The sequence below is a fragment of the Microcebus murinus genome, chromosome 19 (assembly GCF_040939455.1).
Source record: "Microcebus murinus isolate Inina chromosome 19, M.murinus_Inina_mat1.0, whole genome shotgun sequence".
NCBI classification, from domain to species: Eukaryota; Metazoa; Chordata; class Mammalia; order Primates; family Cheirogaleidae; genus Microcebus; species Microcebus murinus.
The window spans coordinates 10,002,750-10,023,527 of NC_134122.1; the positions used below are offsets into that span (position 1 = coordinate 10,002,750).

The 20,778-nt window shown below is 46.1% G+C and overlaps 1 protein-coding gene across 4 annotated transcripts in view; it reads right to left on the reverse strand.

Moving 5' to 3' along the window:
* CPPED1 (calcineurin like phosphoesterase domain containing 1) overlaps positions 1 to 20,778 on the reverse strand; it is a 103,547-nt gene that overhangs the window by 11,844 nt on the left and 70,925 nt on the right. For 3 of the 4 annotated variants that reach the window (XM_020281312.2, XM_075995118.1, XM_020281313.2), the window contains one exon: positions 18,550 to 18,972. The exons of the other annotated variant lie outside the window; for it this stretch is intronic. In XM_020281312.2, the coding sequence (XP_020136901.2) occupies positions 18,550 to 18,972 (423 nt within the window). The remainder of the gene's footprint in view (positions 1 to 18,549; positions 18,973 to 20,778) is intronic. 4 annotated transcript variants of the gene reach the window in all.

Here is a 20,778-nt window from a genome sequence, read left to right on the forward strand (position 1 = left end):
GTACCTGGACCAGGCTGACTCAGAAGCACATGTTTTGTCTACCATCTTAGAGGTGCAAAGTGCCAAAAGGTCATGGGGCTGCAGGCCCTGCAAGAAGGCTTCCTGGAGAGGGTGGCTTTGACCTAAATATACCCTTCACTCTCCTAGTTCTCTGCTCATGTCTGACCTGGGGCCTGAAGGAGGATTATATTAGAATAGTAATCATCATCATCATCATCATATTTATGGAGTGTTCACTATCTGCCTACACATTGTTCTAGGCACTTTACACGTTTTAAACTCATTTAATCTCCAGAATTTCCTTATGAAGGAGGCACAGTTATCATCTGTGATTTTATTATCCAAGATTTAGAAGCATTCAGCAGTTTGCCTGACTCAGCCTGTGAGTGGAAAGGCAGGGATCTGAACCCAGGAGTCTGTCCCCAGAGTCAGCACTCTTTATCAAAACACCTGCCAAGTGGAGGTAAAGCACAGACCCATTAGGCGTGGGGAATATCACTGGCAAAGAAGGGAAGTCAAGGTGTCTGGAAGCAGCAGCCACCAAATACAAACAAAGGCTCCCGCAGACTGGCCGCCTGCCGGGCACCGGAGTCTCAACTGCTCAACTTGTCCATAGACAGTATGTGAGCTTGTGCATGTGGCTGTAATTCAATAAAACTTTATTCACAAACACAGGAGGGAGGCCACACCCAGTCATGAAGAAAATCGCACCATTGAAAGAAATACATTTGGGCAAAGTCCAGCCAAGATTTCCTAAATTTCCAAAACTGGAAGTTTCCATGTTTCTCCAAAATAAAGGAAACAACAAGGGAAAGAGTAATTTGTAGCTTCATTTATAAAACCATGGATGTGATTTTAAGCAAGAGAGACAAGTGTTATTTACCCCAAAAAGAACACTGCTTTAATGAACACAATACAGATCAATTATTCTACAAGCAAGAGCTTTCCATCTAAAAAAGTAATGTAGTAAATCTACTTCAGCCATTTTGGCTATTTTAGGTGCTTTGCATTTCTATATAAATTTCAGAATCAGCATGTTGATTTCTATAAAAAATAAAACTGTTGTAATTTTGATTTGGGTTTTGTTGAATCTATAGTATTTTATGCTTCATGGTGCTATGATAAATTTAATTATTTTTATAATTTCACTTAATTGTTTGCTGAGACTATATAAGAATTGATTTTTGCCTATTAACCTTACATCCTGAGACCCTGCTAAATTCATTGATTAGTTCTACTAATTATTTTGTAGATCCCTGGGATTTTCTAAGTTAAAAAAATCGCATTAAATACAAATAAGTACAGTTTTACGTCTTATCTTTTTGTTTCTTATTTATCTTTCTTGCCTCTGCAATGGTTAGGGTCTCCCACACAATGTTAAAAAGAAGTGGTGCAGACAGGCCTCCTTTCCTTTTTGGGGAGAAATTCAGTCTTCATATTACTATTTTTTGGACTTTTGATATGACTGTCAAATTGTTCTTCAAAAAAACTTAACCAATTTAAATTCCCACCGAGGGTTTGAGAGTTTAATCATTGACAGTTCATTCCTTGGTGACCTCACAAGAGCCTTGCAAAGATTAGAAGGGAGACTATCTGGAAGGACCTAAAATAAGTTTCTACTTATCCAGAATTGCTGAGGAACTGCTGTCCTCCATGTCCTTTGATCATGCTGGATGACCCTTTTCATCTTCCTGGGAACAAAGCCCGTCCACGGGACTTAGATGGCAGATGTGTCCCTTCCAGGCCCTGTTTACAGGATGTTGAGCCCACCTGTGCCTGCTGGGAGGGTTCAGCCCACCCCACCCCCCCAACATAAACATGACTCCATTTATACGAAATGTCCAGGACAGCAAACCCATAGAGACACAGAGCAGATTTCTAGAGCAGGGAGTTGCGGCGGAGGAGGTTTGGGAGGAAATGGGGGAGTGACTGCTAAAGGAGACAGTGCTTCTCTATGGAGTAATGAAATAAAAGTGTCCTCAAATGGATCCTGGTAATGGATGTATAACATACACTAAAAACCATCGAATGGTACACTTAAGACAGGGGAATTGTATGGTATGTGAATTATATCTCAGTAAAACTGTTGCAAAAAAGAAAGAAAAAGGATAAGGGAATAGCAATAATAGCAACAGCAGTAATTTACTGAAGACCTACTATGGGCCAGGCACTGTGAACAAGCCTCTTTGTGTGTATTACTTTAATTTCTTCACCACTCCTAAAACATATTATCGTGCATGGGGGTGGGGGCATTGGCACCCTTGCCTCAGGGTGGGGCCGACTCCGTGGGCCAGCCAGTGCTCTGGGGCTCCCCCGGCTCAGGCTGATGTCAGAGGACAGCCCCCTCTGTGCCTGGCTGTGCCCCCTTCCCCGTCCTGTCTCCTCGCTCCTCGGATCTCAGGAGCCAGCTCCATCCCTGTCTCAGGCTTTGCTGCTAGGAGCCCTGACCTAAGACAGTTGCTTCAGCTGGACCTCACGACCTCACTGTTATGTTTGTGAGATGTCAGAACAGCCCAGTAGGAGTTAAGCAAAAAGCCCAAGGGCTCACTAGCCATGTGGCTTTTCCCATTGCCCCAACCTACTTTAAAAATAACAAAGACTTTCTATGAGAGCTGCAGCTTGCTCTTTTCAGTGGCTTTAAATTTTCTTTCCATGATGTAGCATCATTGTTTCTGCTGCCTTCGGAAGCAAAGCACCGCCTTGGGAGAGCAGGTGGGTGGAGCACACGCAGTGTGGCGCACACGCAGTGTGGCGCACACGCAGTGTGGTACACACACACCGCGGCTGTAGGACAGCACGAGGAAAGTCTCCGTGAACTGATTAGGAGTGATTCCTCAGGAGAACAGTTGCATAAAGTGAAGAAAAGCATATACAGTAGGCTACCTTTTGTGTCAGAAAGACGGGAAAATAAGAAACACACACACATAAGATGTAAGCAACTTACCCTCAAACAGATCAGAAAAATGTTATTGATATATGTATTTGCAGTAGCTCTAGAAAGTAAACAAATAATAAAGACACTGGGGTAAAATGTTAATGGCTGATAAATCTGGGTAAAGGGAATATAGGTATTCTTTTTACTATTCTTATTCTCGCCACTTTTTTGAAAGCCTGAAAATATTTCCGGATAAATTTTTTTCAAAAAAGAGCAATATATGCTTGCTAAAAATAAAATCAAATATTGTAAAACTATAGACCCTCAAACAAAAAAACAGGGGGAGGAAAACCTCTTGAAATTCCTCTTCTTATTTTCTGAGTTTAGTGTGTTATTTTCCAGATAATTTAAGTAACTATGCTAATATACTTATATTAGATATAAATATATAGAAATATATACACATACATATAATCTCAATGAGATATACCATATATGGATTTACAACTGGCTCTTATTCACTCAATAATATATCCTTTACTTGTTTCATCCAGGATAACAGCCCTATCTCAGAGCTAGTCTCTGAAATCCTGAAAACTGTGTTTCTGGTGTTGGAGGCTCAGGAAATGATGCCCCAATAAGGCGCTTTCATATGCTGAACTAAAGAAACAGCCTCAAGGTCTCTCTGACCTTCCCTCCCCAAGCTCAGTGAGGGACTCTATGGAATTTCCTTATCTGTCCAAGGAAAGTTCTTTTCAAAAGAAATGCAATTGTCTTAAAACCTCTTCCTTAGAAATCTCACAAATACCCAGGAAAGATTAACCAATGGAGAAGAGAAGAGACAAAGTCATCGCCATGCCCAGATAGACTTTGCTTCAATTCTTCTGAGGGCAGCTCCACGAGATTACCTAGGAGACTCTGTCTGTGTAGTAAGATGACCTTTGTTCACTGGGCAGTTCCGCCCCTCCCCTTCCCATAACTTGCCATTCCCACTCAGTTTCCTAAGAGAATTATTTACAAGATAATGTCTGCCTCCTGGACCCATTCAATTCCTCTAAAAATCACTTACAGCCCTTCAAAATTGTCTACATTTCCCCCATCTCCTTCTCCCCTCTGAAGAGGGCAAATAAATTTCCACCATCTGGCCCTTCTTTGAGTCTCTGATTTTGTATGGCCCCACTGTTAAGCATGCTAATAAATTTGCATGCTTTTTCTCCTGTTAATCTGTTTATTGTCAGTTCATTTCAGCAGTGAACCTTCAGAGGGCAGAACAAAAGCTTTCCTTCTGCCCCTGCACTGGTATGTAAAAGTAGGCTGTTTGATGATCTTTCAATATTTGAACGATAAAAACTCTGGGAACCTGGAGGTAAGAAGGTTTCAGAGCTTGAGTCCTTTAAGGACAGCTCATGCAGTAGTGTAGCTTCCCAGAGAGCCTCCAGGACCCTGGGGAGGAGCCCACCTGTTCCTGCTGGCCACAGCAGTATCAGCAGAGAAGCTGGTGTGGGTTAAGGAGACCCCACACCAAGCAGCTCTGCCTCTGTAGACCTGGCTGGGGCGAGGGGCATTATCTCCTTCTGAAGCTAAGCCCATCAAGGACGTCACTGAGACGGGACCAGTTGCTCCCGGGCTGGGCCCTGCTGGGGACCTGGGATCATGCCTCTCCTCCTCTTCGTGGGTGCCACATAAACACCCACACATCTAGCCACCCCAGGCATCAGCTCAGATGTCCGGTCCATGTGACATAAAACATCTGGCCTGGCTTAGGATTCATAGCCTTCTCTTGGCATTCTCCCCCGACCTCTCTTTTTAATATTTTGCTTGGATAGGAACAATGGCTCGGTTGTTGAAACGACCTTCACCAAGGCCAATGCATACTCTATAACCTTAAGAGATTTCTTTGCTTTAAGGATTTTTTGCCCCCAAATTTTCCTTCCCTACAACATAGCCATGTGCTATGATTTGAATGTGTCCCTTAAAACGCATATGTTGGAAACTTAACTCCCAGTGAAACCGTATTGAGAGGTGAGGCTTTAAGAGGTGATTAGGTCATGAGAGCTCTGCCCACAGGATTGGATTAATGCCATTATTGGGAGGAGTGGGTTCCTGATGAAAGGGGCCCGGCCCCTCCCCTCACCCTTTTGCTTGCACACCGCCTTGCCCTTCCACCTTCTGCCATCAGAAGATGCAGCAAGAAGGCCCTTGCCAGATGCAGGCCCTCCTACCTTGAACTCTCCAGCCTCCAGAATGGTAAGAAACAAATCTCCGTTCTTTATACATTACCCAGTCTCAGGTATTCCATTATAGCAGCACAAATGAACTAAGACACCCGGCAAATTATACTTTTCTTGCCTCGCCTAAATAATAATCAACAATAAATATATTCTTCCCTTTTCAAGGTTCCTCGTAGTTGAAACCAAGAGAAGGTGGGAGGGGGATGGCGGGAAAGTGGCCTAGAAAACACCAAGGGCCCTGCGTTTTCAGCTTTGTCAGGCTGGAAGTGGTTAAGCTGCAAAAATTCTGAGGAAGCCTGGGCGGAAGAGGTTTGTTTGGGGGTTCACAGTCATCACACCAACACCCAGAGGCAGCCGAGAGGGACCCAGGCTCCTGTTTGTAGCATGACGTTTCCCACTTCCACCCACTGCATCCACATCCCACTTACAATTAGAAAGGACACGGACCTTCCCGCCCTTTGGAGCCACGAGCTGGCCTGCTCCAGGGCAAACAGCGGTGTTGGGAGATAATTACTCTCCAGGGCCTGGAGGTGCCTGGCTGTCCTGCTTAGTCCACAGCCCTGGGAGTGTGGTTACAGCATAGCATCACTTCCCCGCCCCAGACACGAGGATTAATTATGCTCCTACCACCTCCAGGCTCACTGCCCCTTATTCCTTTTCTACATGGGAGCCCATCCATGCTCAGCTTTTAATTTTTTCCCCTTCCTGATGACTTGCAAGTTCAAAACCTGAGGAATACGCAAGAGCAAGGCTGTATCTTATTAATACTGATATGTGGTTGCCAGAAAAGCAGTGGCAGCTTGGGGTGGGAGCCAGGGGTTGGGGGACACAGGCTTGAACCTCGGTTCTGCCACTGCTGAGCCGGGTGGCTGTGGCACAGACACCACCATCCCTGAGCCACAGTTTCCTCATCTGGAAGCCAAGACTGGTACCAGCCACCCTCAGTGTCACCAAGATCCAGTGAGGCTCAGAGACACGCCCAGGGTTGCCCAGCAGGAAGTTAACGAGTCCTGTACTCAGGCGGCGCTCAATAATTACACTTTCCTCTCATCCTTCTCTGAGTATCTGATCAGGATTTTTTTTCCCATTTGCACAAATTATATCTTTCTCACTATTCATAATTTCCTCTTTATTTTTAAAAGGAGATGGCAGGCTTGCGTATGAGACGGAGTGTGGGGCACACATGAAGGTTTCAGTCCAGAATGGACAATTTTCTAGATTTCCATGCCCTATCTTAAACACAGCTGTCAGGACAAGAGGCTCATTAAAAAAGATTGTTTTGACTGACAGAATGCTCATGGATCAAATTGGAAACCCATCCAAAAATACTCGAAGGAGGTAGACAGAGGTGGTGCAAGCCGAAGAAGGAAAACATTTTGCAGAATGTGGAAGATAAGATTCGCTAGGAAGAAAGTGCCTGCCTTTGGCTGGAGCCAGGAAGGCAGAGAAGGGAGAGAACCGGCCATCGAGACGTGAGGGCCTTGGGTCAGTCGGTTTCTGTTTTAATACCGGGGCAAGAAAATAATCAGGTGACGATCCCTTAAAGAACGCGCCTTAGCTGAATTTGCACGCTTTTCTGGACTCCAATGTGCCCCTGCCTCCTGATCCAGCTCAGTGTCCTCAGGCAGGTCCTCCCCTTCTACCAGCCCTGGAGACGGTGGTCTTCCCGGGGCTCTGTCCATAACCTGACTTTCTCTTCTCCTCTTGCCAGTCACTGTGACTGCACCCTCTGTTGTTACCTCAGCCATCCCCACTTGCCGAAGATTCCAAATCATTTCCCAGCCCAGACTTGGTTCTTCAGCTTCCTGATGTCCCTGCAAACTCTGCAAACTCCTCACTCCCTTCACCATGATGCCCGCCACACCTCTCATGGATTTACCTGGACCATCATGCAATCGTCCAACCCAGGGATGCAGGAGTCACCTGAGACCTCCCCAAACCCTGGTCCACGCATCCTGTGCCCTTGGTCTGTCTATACCCGCTCCCACCTTGCTCCATCCTCAGTGTGGTCTTCCTGGTGGCTTGCTCTTCTATCCTTCTCTCTGCCTCCAGATGCGTCAGGATGACACTCAGCTGTCAGTGGCCCCGGTGGCTTGAACTAGTACAGGGAGTGTGCACGTTTATCTGTGCTTTGTCAGTCCCATAAAGAGGAAGGAGGTGCAGTGCAGAGTGGGAGCAGCAGCTCACAGATCTCCTGAAGAATCCAGGCTCCTTCCATCTTCCTGCTTTGCCACCGTCAGCTTGTAGCTTTTGTCCTCAAGATTGAAGATGGCTCAGGGCTTTGGGGCACCATGTCCAAACTCCAAGGAGGAAGAAGAGGAAAGGTCAACAAAAAGCACTCTTGGAAGCTCCACTTTATAAATTCCTGAACTGGGACACGTGGCCATACCTGGCTGTACAGGGGTCTGGAGAGGGAGCGTGTCAGCCTGTCATGCTGTGCCCGGAACAAAGCCGGGGCTCTGTTAAAAAAGGGAGAAAATGCAGCTTGGTAGACTGAGCAAGGCCATCTTTCCAAAATGCAAAACCCAATTTGCCACCAATCTGAGTAAAAGTTCTAATGGTTCCTCATCATACACAGCGTTTCCACCGGAGCCTGCTCCACTCACTGAGCAAGGTCACTGCCTGCTCCGGTACCCGGTGAGCTGTTTTGTGGCTCTCGCCTCTGCTCATGTTGTGCCCTCTTCCTGCCCATGCCTGCCCGACAAACTCTTACTCATCCTTCACGACCCTGCTCATTCCTTTCCTCCTATGGGGAAACATCCCTGGCTGAGCTAGACAGGGCTGATGCTCCTTCCTCCTGTTCCTTGCACGTCCCTTTCTTTCTGTCCTGCGGTTTCTTGTTCCCATCTTGGTTTCTCCGACTGGTCTGTGAGCGCCTTGGGGCAGAGGCAGGTCTGTTTAGCTGAGTATCCAGCCCCAGGATGAACTGCATCGAGCAGCTGCTCTGTAAGGACTGTCGGATAGATGAATGAATGGGCGGATGGATGGCTGGATACTGAGTGAATAAATGAAACTTATGCCAACTCATAAGCCAGTCTCCTCTCTTTGCCAGTATTAGCAAAGCAGCGGGGGGAGAGTTCTGAATTTTCTGATTTTATGAAAGATTTGCCAGGTTCCTTATAAAACGAGGCCTGATAAGGCAGCGGATTGAACACTGACTTTGAATCCTGTTACTTAACTGCCAAACATAAGCTACGTCACCGCCCAGAATATCATTTCCTCGACTTTGAAAAGCAGGTGGTAACAGACCACTCGTGGAGTAGTTGAGAGTTTCAGAGGTGATGTGTTTAAACCCCAGCACATGCGCACTATCACATGCTGCGGACACAATGCTTTTTGGCACCTTTTAAATAAGGTGTGAACATGGGATTTTTCTTCCTTGCCATTGGAGACACTGCTGGTTGCCTCTCAACATCCACTCCCTCCCTTTTCCCCCTGGTTTTGTTCTGCGAAAAGTCCTGCTCTGGGAGGTCGAGGGCTTCATCTCCAGAACCAGGATTGAGGCAGCTGTGACAACTCTCCTGTGGCCACAAGGGGCTGGGAAGGGGCCTGTGGCACAGGTCTGGATACGGAGACATGGGAGGAGATCACTGGGGTGTCTGGGAAAGATGATGTTTCTTTCAAAAAGTTCCCTCTTCTGCCTCTGGGGCTTGTCGAATCTGAACATGACGTCCAGAACTGTGCCAGCCATCTGAGAAATCCGGCCTAAGCAAAGGGCCACACTGGGGAGGGCAGAGCAGGTGTACGGACAGACCCTGGCCACAGAGTCAGTCAGGCTGAGTGACGGACGCACCTGTGGCCTTCTGCCCACGTGAGGGAATAAATAGCCTCACTCTCTGAGCTGGGGGACTTGCAGATTCCTGTTCCATAGCGTCCAAAGGAACTGATACCTGTTAGAAGAGTAACTCTCCTTCTGGGGTGTCCAGCAATCCATCTGAACACTATGTAAGTTGGTCTTACAAAACAGTAGAGTTTGCCTGTTGTCCAAGGGGTCCCAGGAAGTTTCTTTGTTAGGGTGGGACTGAGCGAGACTCTGTTAGAAAATTGTTTTGACAGTGACCTTCTCTACCTTGTTCTTACTGCGAAACTGCTTTCCCAAGCATCATGAGCTCAACAGGACCGAGGCTGGATCCAAAGGCAGCGAGGGCTGTGGCAGGCTCCTCGTCAGAACAGGAGGACACAGGCATGGGACAGGTGGCTGAGTAACCCTCGGCCGTGTCTACATGGCAACTTGGAGGCGATTTGGAAGTGAGAGACAGACAATACCCATTGGAGGCAGAGTGTGAGTCATTACAACACCCCAAACACGGCCAACTGAACACAAAGAAAATCTCTTCCTCCCTTTGATGTAGAGTGTAGCCTGTCATTTGTGGCGAGAAGAGATTAGGTGTGGAAAGGGCTAAGTGGTATAAGTTTTTGAAAGGGACTGATGGCTCTATAAGTATTATCTTTAAATTTAAGTGCCAACAGTGACTGATCGTAAGTACCCAGACCAGGGGTCAGCAAACTAGAGCCCATCATCTGTTTTCTGACACGGCCTGTGAGCTGAGAATGCTTCTTACATTTCCAAATGGCTGCATTTGGGTTTATATAAGTGCTTATGTAATATCCTCAATTTTGTCTCTTAGCCCACAAAGCCTAAAATATTTACTATCTGGCCCTTGATAGAAAATAGTTTACCAACCTCTGACCTAGACTCCATTATAGGGAACTTTTTCATTGTTCTTTCATTTTTTTTTGAGAAATTAAAAAAAATAATGTAACATTCAAATTCCCACTACCCAGAGATTACAAACACTAATATCCTATAAGATCTGCTTTAAAAATTTTTTTTTAAAAAAAATGAAATATCACAATTATAGCCAAAGTCCCTCTTAACTGCTTCCTGCTATTCCAGAGGCTCTTCCCTTGACCTTTAAGGAACATACATGCACCTTTTTTGGAGCGCGCCTGGCCAGAGCTCTGGCCAGAGGTTCGGTGACCTTGACAGGGCTATTCCGTGACCCTGACCAGAAGACAGGAAATGGTGGCCCAGATCACAATGGTTCCAGGTATTGACGGGTTAATGACACAAAGAAGTTTCGTTTCTCTTGAAAAGTCTTTGCTGTAGGCAGACAAGTAGGCTTGGCACAGAGTGGGCAACCCCCACATTTACTGAATTAACTGGATAGGTGTCCCAAATGCAGACAATTGAGGGACAGATTTCATGAAGGCACAACCACAAAGTAAAGGTTGCTATGAATTAAGGTAAAGGAAGGAAGGAAGGAAAGAAAGAAGAAGGGATGAAATGTCACTGACATGGAAGTCACCTAGGGCAACAGGTACCAAGCAACTCACATGATCTTAAGAGTAACCAGAGGAACCACACCCTATCCAGCAGGCAGCCAGCAAAATACTTACATCTTCACATGCGACTTATGGAGAGAAAGATTTAAATATTGAAAAGTGTCTCTGAAGTGTGTCGAAGTCCCACTCTACGACGTCCACATCAATGGAAATTCTCTAGTTCCTTCCCTGACTCTTCCCGTGGACTCTGAGCTTCCTGAGGGCGGGCCCGATGCCTATTCGCCTTTGTGCCCCCGGTTTCCACGTGCAGAGAGCAGGTGCAGTAAATGTTGAGAAGTGAAAAGAGAATATGACAATAAGCAAAACGCCCAGCCCCAGTGTCGAGAGCTCCAATCAGAATGCTGAACCTCTTCAGCGAAACACAACACGTGGCCACCTTTGGCCTTGCCAAGACCAATTTTAGGCATTCGTTCCACAAATATGAAAACGTGCAAGCCTTTTTTAAGATTGGGGCCTGTTTATGCACAAAGAAGTTCACGATAGTGCCATTTATCACAGAGAACAAGGGGAAACAGCCCAAACGCCCAATAATGGCAGAAGAGTTAAAGGCACACAGATGTCTACGGAGTGCGACACAGCTGTGGTTTGGGGAACATTTTTAATGACATGAGATGATGCTTCTTATGACACAATCTTGTGCTTCCAAAACGCTCACATATGATCTCAGCTATATGAAAAGCAGCCATTTCTTATCAACAAGAAAATGTTGAAGAATGGACTGCTTATAAACCAAGCCCCCACTCAAAATCCCCCAACCTGTGCAACCAGACAGACTACACCTTTATGTGAAACCACAAATCACACTGAAGACGCAGGATTTCATAAAGCTAATGACAATGACACTGGGAATCATAGGCAAATAAGGTTCTGGCAGAATAAACACACACACACACACTAGTTCCCAAGAAGCCGATAATCGGATTATTGACGGACTCAGAAAGAGACCCTTAGGAAAACTGTTGAAATCTGTAAACTCTCAATGATACTGCTGCCAGTGTCAGATGTAAAGCGCAGGACTCTGCCAAAGAATTGTTTTAGACGATTTAGGCCAAGGAAACCAAGATGACACTTGGTCATTTCTTTGCTCATTCTGAGCTGGTGCATATTGGCCGTAGCAACCAACATTTTATTAAATACAAATTGAAATTAACTGCATCTGCTGTAATCTGATGCACGCAGTTTCCACACCTGTACCGCAGACCTGGAGAAAGCACCTTTAAGGTCATGACAATGTATGGCGCCCAGGGGAATTTACCTGAATGAGAGCTATATTCTTTTATTTCCAAATCAATCACCAATGTGCAAACATTGCTTTTAAGTAAAATGAAAAAAGCAATGGAATTAAAGCAATTTCGAGCTTTATTTTATATAGCATGCTCTAGATCAGTACTTATAATGTTGGAAATGGGGGAGGGGGAGAAATGCCTTTTAAATGAAGGCAAGTCTAGAGATTAAAAAAAAATAACTTGAACTAGTAGATGAAGCGAGAGTGTTTTGCTAGGCTAGGGATACTGGAGTTTTACAAAGAGGTCCCACCACTAATTTCAAAATGACACTAATTGCTATTTTTAAAACATGACTTAAAAAGACAAAAGATATAGTATTTTGACTTCATAAACTTCAACAGACACTGCTGTTTCCCATGAACTGGGGTCTTTCTGAAATGCTGCAGTGGGATTTTTTGACAAATTCTTAAATTTCTAGTTTAAGGGTGATTTATAACCCCAGAGAAGGAACTTCGGTTTTGTTCATTCCTCTGTCCTCAGTGCCTTGCATGGGGCCCGGTCTATTCACTGAATGAGTAAATATTGACTTAACTTCAGGAAGCAGCAGCACACATTTACACATGCCAGATTCTCAATTTATAAATATTTACCATCAGGACTTGATTTTAACTTTAATTAGCCCAACTGTTAAGGATACCTCCAAAGTGAGAAATGTAATCCATCACTTCACACCAGATGTAGCTTCGGCAGTTGGTCTTTTATCTAGGTTTGTAATGAACCAGACTCAGACACCAAATGACTAAAGCGTTAGGTTTTACGGTGAATTGATTGAAATGTAAAACGGCCAAACCTGGGAAAATGAATTCAAGATCAAATTCTAGAAAATAAATCAAAGAGGGTAAAATTCTTCAAGCTGATATGCCCCCAGAGACTGTGGATTCTACAGGAGCTTAAAAAAAAAATAAAAAAAGGACTGTTTGGGAGTTTTCATTGGTTAAAAAAAGGTAGTTTTTTAACAATTTTAAAACTGCATTTTAAACAGAGCACATCATAAGATGACTGTCATTATCTTGTGGACACATTTGCTAGATGTGGAAAAATCTGACTATGAAATTAAGATTCAAAGGTGTGTTTATTAACATATTAATTGGTGAGGCGTGTGCTTTAAAAAATAAACAGAGTCAAATTCTATCACTAAATTCCGCAGGAATTTTTCATCTACTCTAGTGATTACCATCTTTTTAAATCAGTACCCCCTTTTCATAAAACTAAAAGTAACATGCATTCGTCATCCACCCTGAAAAATCTCGGACCTGCTGAGATAGTCCATCTTCCTGCATATCCCAGGAGCCAGGAGGATTTTGTTTAGCTTCACATCCTGTAATTTGCATTATGAACTGCGTTGATAATTCTTTCCTTTTTTAACTTGCAAAGTTCTGTCAGCAAACTGCAGGCATGTCTCTGCACCAGACATGCCTCTCTCTTTGCCTGTAGGTTCCCATTACAACTCTGCAAGAAGCACGCCAGCCAGCACCCCGGGGTGAGAAGCACGCCGTTCCAGCTAAGGGACAAGGCAATTTGCCTGTCGTGGAGTCTCAACACAGTCCAGGATCATGTAACAGCAAACGAGCCCTCACTGAGTGCTTACGATGTGCTAGCACGGTGCTAAGAGCCTCACTTTCTCTGATTCTCACTGTCAACCCTATGAGGTTACCCTCATTTTACAACTGAGAAAACAAAGACAGAAAGATGTTTACCAGCTTATCCCATGCCAGTCAGCTGGGGAGTGGCACCAAAGGATGTCATGCCAGTTTTGTTGGAAGCCAAAGTCTGTTTGTGCATCTGCTATGTGACCCCCACATCCTGCTGGCCCAGATACCAGCACCCCGTCCTTACTGTCTCCAGAAGTTTTGCCTCATCTGCATACTACCCATACTATTATATACTTAATATTTTTAAGTCGATGAACTAGTCATAATTTTTCCAATACATGTTAAATCAAGCACCCAAGTATTAGACATTTTAAGTCTAATACTTTCCATGCAACCTCCACCCTCAGATCACATTCTGGGCCCTGGGGGTGGGGGGAACGTGTGCCTCCCCCACGCACACCCTCCACGGAGGAACCAGAGGTGGCTTGCTCTGGGCAGACCCTTCAGTGAGTCAGGCACAAGAGGGTCACCAGCAGCATCTTAGAATTAGACATATACATGACGCAGTCAAGGCTGGGGAGAGCAAGAGCATCATACCCTAATGGGAATATTTTTTTAAGCCAAGGGTTGGAAAACTAGCCTGCAGGTCCACCACCAGTTGTTGTAATTAAGTTTTCTTGGGGTGTGGCCACACCCAGTTGTTTGTGTGTTGTCTCCAGCTACAAAGGCTGGGTTGTTGCTAAGCACAAAATGCTTACTATTTGACCTTTTACAGGAAAAGCTTGCGGACCCTGCTCTAGGCAATGTATTTTCCATCAGAAAGTCAGTTGGTAAACACCAATCCATAGGTGACACAGACATTACCTATGATTGTGATGATAAGTAGATTTGAATCAAGCTTGATTCAGTTCCATTTAACCAATATTTATTTTCCAAGGGGCTCCTCTGTGACAGTCCCGCCTAGGGCCTGGGCTCACACAAGTTAATAAAGCTGGGCCCCTTTTTCCTGGAGGAGTCAGGGCGTAAACTAATAATTTCAGTACAACTGAATAAGATGTTAGAGTAGGATTTAATGTTTTACTCTTCCTATAAAGTAGACCCTGGAAACTTGACCTTTTTGTTCTTTAAAACTTTGAAATTCTAAAACCATAACCACGGGCTAAGATCTCTCTCTCTCATTTTTTTTTAAAAAAAGCATAAACACTAGAGGTGAAACTCTAATTCTGTGAAATTACTCATTAACTTTTACAGGGAAGATTAACTTATTGAAATTTTTCATAATTGCCAAATTTGCTCTGGGCTTTGTAATGCACAGTTCTAATCTCTGATGTTGAGAATGGAAAAAAGAAAAGGTATTGAGATATCAAGGGAAACGTGGTCATTTAAAGAGCTAGACTTGTTTTTTAAGACTTGAGTTTTTAAATTGGAACCTGTATTAACTGGGTCACATATTAACCTTCTTGCTCAAAGAGGCAGGAGGGACGGAGAGAATGTCTAGGCTCAAGTAAGATTTTATTATCTACTACCTGTCTTTGCAACTCCAACTAGGTATCAGGTGAATTAAGGGGAAAACCAATTTCTGCATCCCTTGGATGTGATGAAATTGATTATCCTCAGGCGGAGCAAAAGAAGACAGAAAATGATGGGTGCCGCTTCACATCTGGGTGTCTTGTCCTGCCCTGATAGCTGTTTATTTGTACCAGCTATTGACAACGGTTTTGTGTCACACAAAGAAGGGTTTTTATTGAGCTTCCAAAGTAGAAACAGGATGCATCCGTTTCTAGGGAAACCTGTGCTTAGAAGCTCGTGGGTTTTGATTCACAGAAGGCATCCTCACGCTCACGGTGGCCCACCGTATAGTGACACCCCTCCCTCCTCCTGTACCTCATCCCATTTTGCAAAAATTAATGCAACAATGGGAGATGATTGTTGATGCTCATTACTGAATCATTTATTCATCCCACACAATGATTCAGAATTATTCACTGAGCTTGCTGGAGGGAAGCTGGGTTCTACCTCCATGGTGGTTTGGGGAGGGATGTGCTCTTTACAAGGATATTTTATAACAACACAATTATCATAATTAAAAGCTACCCTGATATCCTGATGAGCTTTTGACATATTTTTGAGTACTGGCATTTCAGCAAAGGCAACAAATGAGACTGAAATAGTATTAGGGAATAATATTCCTGTGGGTGGGGGGGAGCAGGAGGCAATATTAAATACCATCTGCCATCATCACCCCCAATTTCATCCCAGTCTTCAAGTTAATGATTTTTACAAAATACCACTTGAACTTCTGGCTTTCTGAAATGAGTTCCAATTACACTGCTGTGACCCAAGCCGTTCTCTGCATTACTGAGTCATGGATGTGCACAGGCCCCATGAGAGCCCACCTATCTGCGCTCAGCCCGAGAAGGAGCCGTGTCCACAACTGGTGCGGATCCTTTCGGATGCTGCCCAGGGTTCGTCCTGTGTTTGAGAGGCCATTAAGCGAAGGGTCTGGTTTGGCAAGCTACTGACACTGACAGGTGACTGCAGGGAGGGCTCCCGTCTCCCTGGGGAAGACCCTTTGGACAGTGGCCAAGAAGAGGCACCTTCTAATACCTGACGGAGGTGGCTGCGGGAGACAGAAGGGAGGGGATGCTTGGGAAGAGAGACAGACCGCTGAGTGACCCTGGAGAGCCAGCACAGGGACTGGAGCAGGGAGACACACAAGCGGAGGACCTGGAGGCCACGTGTTGGGAGCCTGGTGGGTCTGGGACTTGCTCTGCCCTGTGCTGGCACCCAGACAGCGTTGCTAAACAGACCAATGAGCTGAGTTAGTCAGCCACCGAGGGCAGGAGCGTGAGTGAGTCAAAGACTTTCACTCCTTCACTCATTCCACAAACACTAATGAAGCATTTAATGTGAGCAAATGCCTGAGCCAGGCCTCCTGAATGCAGAGATGAACATAACCCTGTCCTTGTCCTCAGGGAGCCGAGATTCTAATGAGGGATCCAGACCTGTCAATGCCTGTAAATCTGTTTGACAAGTGCCAGAACTGAGGAAGAACCCAGGACGGGGGGAGAACCTCATACAAAAGAGGTACCAAAGTGGGGCTGGGCCAGGTGACACGGTGGAGGCTGGGGAGGAAGGCACTGGGTGGGACAGCGAAGAGCTGGGCCTTACCTGGGGGTGAGGGGAGCCTCCAGAGGGTTCAGGTTGTGCAGCTCATGCCCCCTGGCTGCCAGGTAGACAGCGGACTAGAATGAGCAAGAGTGGGGCAGGGAGTCCAGCACCGAACTGCTGCCAGGACCCGGACAAGGCAGTGGGGGCCTGAGGAAGTGGATGGGCTGGAGAGATGTGGAGAAGGTATAATTAAAGGGCCTTGGGATATCCGAGTGCCCCCACCCCTACTACCCCTGCAAGGGGGCTCCGAATGGAGATGGAGGCATCAGGATTCCAGAGCCTGATGCCGTTAAGAGTGGAACCAGGTCACTAACCCCTGCTCTGTCTCAGGCCTACCAAGCAACCTCCTGATTATAATTTGGCTTCCCATGTAGCTCTGCCTACGGGAAGAGACTGCGCTACCAGGGCAGTGGGGAGGGCTTCGGGCTTGCTTTAAACTAATCAGCTGGCATTCTGGTTGTAGAAATCAGTCGCTGAGCTGGGGTAATTGGAGCTCACCTGCAGACACACAGACCGGCTCTGGGTGTGCTGGCAGCTCAGGCTCCTGAGCTTGCAGGGCTGCAGCGCTGAGTGGGCGGGCAGGGGCTGGTGCACCCCGGATATCTGGGCCTCTTCTCCTATCTGGGGGTGCTCTGTCCTACGATGAGGAAATCCAGAACCACAGGCCACTCAGGAACGTGGCTGGCAGAGCAGAGAGCAGTCGCTGGGATGGCATTTGCATCATTTGACATTTGATGTGAAAGGAATCATTTTGGTGGCATTCAATGTTCTCTCTGGCTTTATTCTCTGTTACAAAATAATCTCCATGATGGCACTGATGCTGTCTTGACACTTTGTTTCCTTGTCATCAGAACATTTTTCTGCACCAACTCAAGCATGGCATGAAATTTCAAAGGTCTTAATAGAAGTTTTCTAACTTCATCTCCATGTAACACTTGGAAAACGTCTCCAATTATGTGAGCGGTTTTTGTAAAATGTCTCAAAAATACAGAAGGGTCTACTGTACTTTACTCAAGCAAATGCAAACACATTTAACATGCAAAGATGAAAAGAAGAGGATCGGAATCCCTTTTTTTTTTTAAATGAATACTTGCTACTGGGTCAAGCCACCTCTCTCCCTGTACCCCATAACAAATAAATGAATATATTTAAACTTTAGAAGTGTTTGATACTACGAAGCCCTGGAAAGATCTGAAAGGAGGAATTAGGACCGAAATAAGAGTCACAACAGGTATCAACATTGGAATCCCGTCAAATCACCAGTAACCCAGAAAGGGAGGTACTGCCAGGAGCACAGAGGAGGTGTTGGGATAGTATCACAGAGCGTGCTGTCAGAAGTGGAGGTCTCACCTCCCCGAATGGGGTGGTCTTCATTCTGTGTGTGTGCATGCATGTCCCACGTATGATCAACTAAAAAACTACAGCAGGGTAAGATGAACTAAATATATTTCTGTCTCCTGATTCTGGAAGAGAACTTAATCCACTCACTAGGGGAAAACTGCCAAGGCCCCAGGACCTGCCCATGAAAGCCACATCCCAGGATTTCCATCGGCTGTCTCATACTGGTGGGAAGCCTGGCTCTTAAAGGTCATCTGTCCTTCAGCAAGTTCCTGCTGCCCAGAGAAATGAGGAAAGATGCCCCACCAGAGACATCTTCCCTTCTCCCAAGGCACATGCAGCCACATTCACATCCACCTGCCTCCTGCAAGGACCTCCCACTTCTGGGACTCCTACCTTCAACTGTGAGCAGCTACCACATGTGATGTACTTGGTGGGCTAGGGGCTGTTCTTCGTGCTTCATAGGGCTTTTCACATTTATTCCCGACAACCATCCTATTAGAGAGCCGCTACTACTGCTCCCATTGCATAGATTAGGAAACTGAGGCTCAGAAGGATGAGGCAGCCAGGGAGTGGAAGAGCTGGGTTCAGAACCCACAGCCCCATCCTCTTTCCCCTTTGCCAGGTTGCAGAGGGGCCGGAGAAGGGCCTGAAAACCCGCTCTCCAGACCGCCCTTCCACCCAGACACCTGTGGCCCTGGGGCTGCTACCTGCTTTGGTGAACTTGTCTGCCATCTCCTTCCGCACGGCCTTGGCGAGGTTGAAGTAGTCGTCGTCTTCGTCGATGCTCTGCAGGAACAGCGGGATGTGCTGGAAGACAACGGCGTGCTGGCAGTGCCGCTGCTCCGCCACCCTCAGCTGCTGGTCCAGCCACTGGTCCTGGGCCTGCTTCAGGGCAGGGCACCTGGAGGCGTCGTACAAGAACTGGGAGTTGAGGACCAGGAAGAGGACGCCCCCGACCCAGAAGCTGAAGTAGTCGTCCCCCCACGTCTGGCAGAACTCCTCGACGGTCTCGGCTGTGGGGACGTTGCCCACATCGTGGTTACCGCTGACGAGAACCAGGGGGATCTCCCGGTCGACCGCCCTGAGCACCCGCTGCAGGTCCTCCGTCTGCTCCTTCCGCCAGGGTGTCCCTGGAAAAGTGAGGGTCAGGTCCTGAGATGGCCAGATGCTGCTTACCTATCTACTAACATAAAATTAAGAAAGAAAAGAACCTAGAAATCCACTCTACCCAGCACGGGGAAACTGCCAAAAGTAGTCACGCGCTAAAAGCAAATCAACAAGTGGGGCGAGTGCCTCTGTCTGTCCCTTTGAGTTGAAAGACTCCTGTCCTTCCCCAGGACACCTTGGAGGTTCACCATCTCCGTGGCCACTGCCCCACGTTGCTGAGTGTGCAGTCAGTGGTGTACAGTCGATCCTGATGGTAAATATTAGTGAAGCTTAATTTCTATCTTTTATTTCAACAAAGGCTAAATATAGGCCCCTAACAGTGGCTCATGCCTATAATCCCAGCACTTTGGGAGGCTGAGGCTGGCTGGAGGCCAGGAATTCGAGGCCAGCCTGGGCAACATAGTGAGATCCCATCTCTACGAAAAAAAAAAAGAATGCTGAATACAGATTGTTGTAACTTTTCTCCCCCAGCTCAACAGCACATCCTGTGTACCCTTGTGACGTGTGGACCCAGCTTTGAACGCTAGCCCCACACCAATGGCTATTTTAAGTTTTTCTTACCATACACACGGCCTCGCAGACTGTGTGAGCAACTTTACAGGAAAAAATCCTTAGACGCTGAATGGCTAGAGCGATTGACATGGGCATCTCTCCCAATGCTCTCTACAGAGGAAGAGGCACTTTATGTTCCAACCAACGTATGAGGGCACAAGGACTCCACATGCCACAGTTAAGTACATTCCCTTCCGCTCACGGGACTCAGAATGGAAATGATTATTTGGACAAAGAGTTGGAAAGAGTGTGGGCAACCACCACCCGCCCCCTCTAGATTGCTGGCTCCCACACTTCCTGTAATAATGTCTTAAAAAGCTTTTAATAAATGGATTTTAAAATGACCCATTCAATTCCACATCTGTTTCTTTGAGCCTCTCTATGGCAGTTCAGTCAACAAATATGTATTGAGTGCCGACTATGTAAAAGGCACTGATTTAGTTACTGGGGACGAGCTGTGAGCTAAAGAGACACAAACCGCTCCCTCTCCACCGAGCAGCCAGCCAATTTGTCGCGTGAACTACAGACGCGCACCCATCTGTATCGGATGGTACCAGGCGTTACTGAGAAAGCAACAGGGAAAGGATGTACTTCCAGCACCACGTGAGACCCGAGGAACGTGCTGGTCCCAGGCAAAGACAGCACAAGAAAAATGAGGAAAAGGAGCTGCTCACCTTCCCTAGGGATGCTGAAGACTCACCTGAAAAATGCTGCATAAGCACATGAAAGTTGCACCCAATGTTCCATCACGAATTAAAAAGAAAGCAAAGAAGTCCCTACGAAGCAATTACAGGTAATAAAGGCCAGGAAGCAGAAACAAAGACATTCAGAGTCTAGACAGTCCTAAAATAGACAGCTGTGAAATAGGAACCGACAGAACTCGGGAAAGAAACTGAGAAAAAAAAAGACAAAACTCTTTGTCAGAAATGACAAGTACAAGGAGATGACTATTATTGAGATTTCCTTTACAGCCAAGTGTGTGCCGTGTTCTCTGAATCTCCCATGTGAGCTTGCAAAAAACATGCGTTCTCTAATTGCTGAATATTGAGTTCTGCAATGCCCAGACCGCGTATTTCCACTCAATCAAATTTATTAACACTGCAGTTCAAATCTCCTGTATCATTATTCTTTCCTTTTGGCCTGTTGATCTATATTAGTTTCTGAGAGAATTGGTTAAGTCGTCACTGTAATTGTATACCAATCCATCTCTCCTTGTG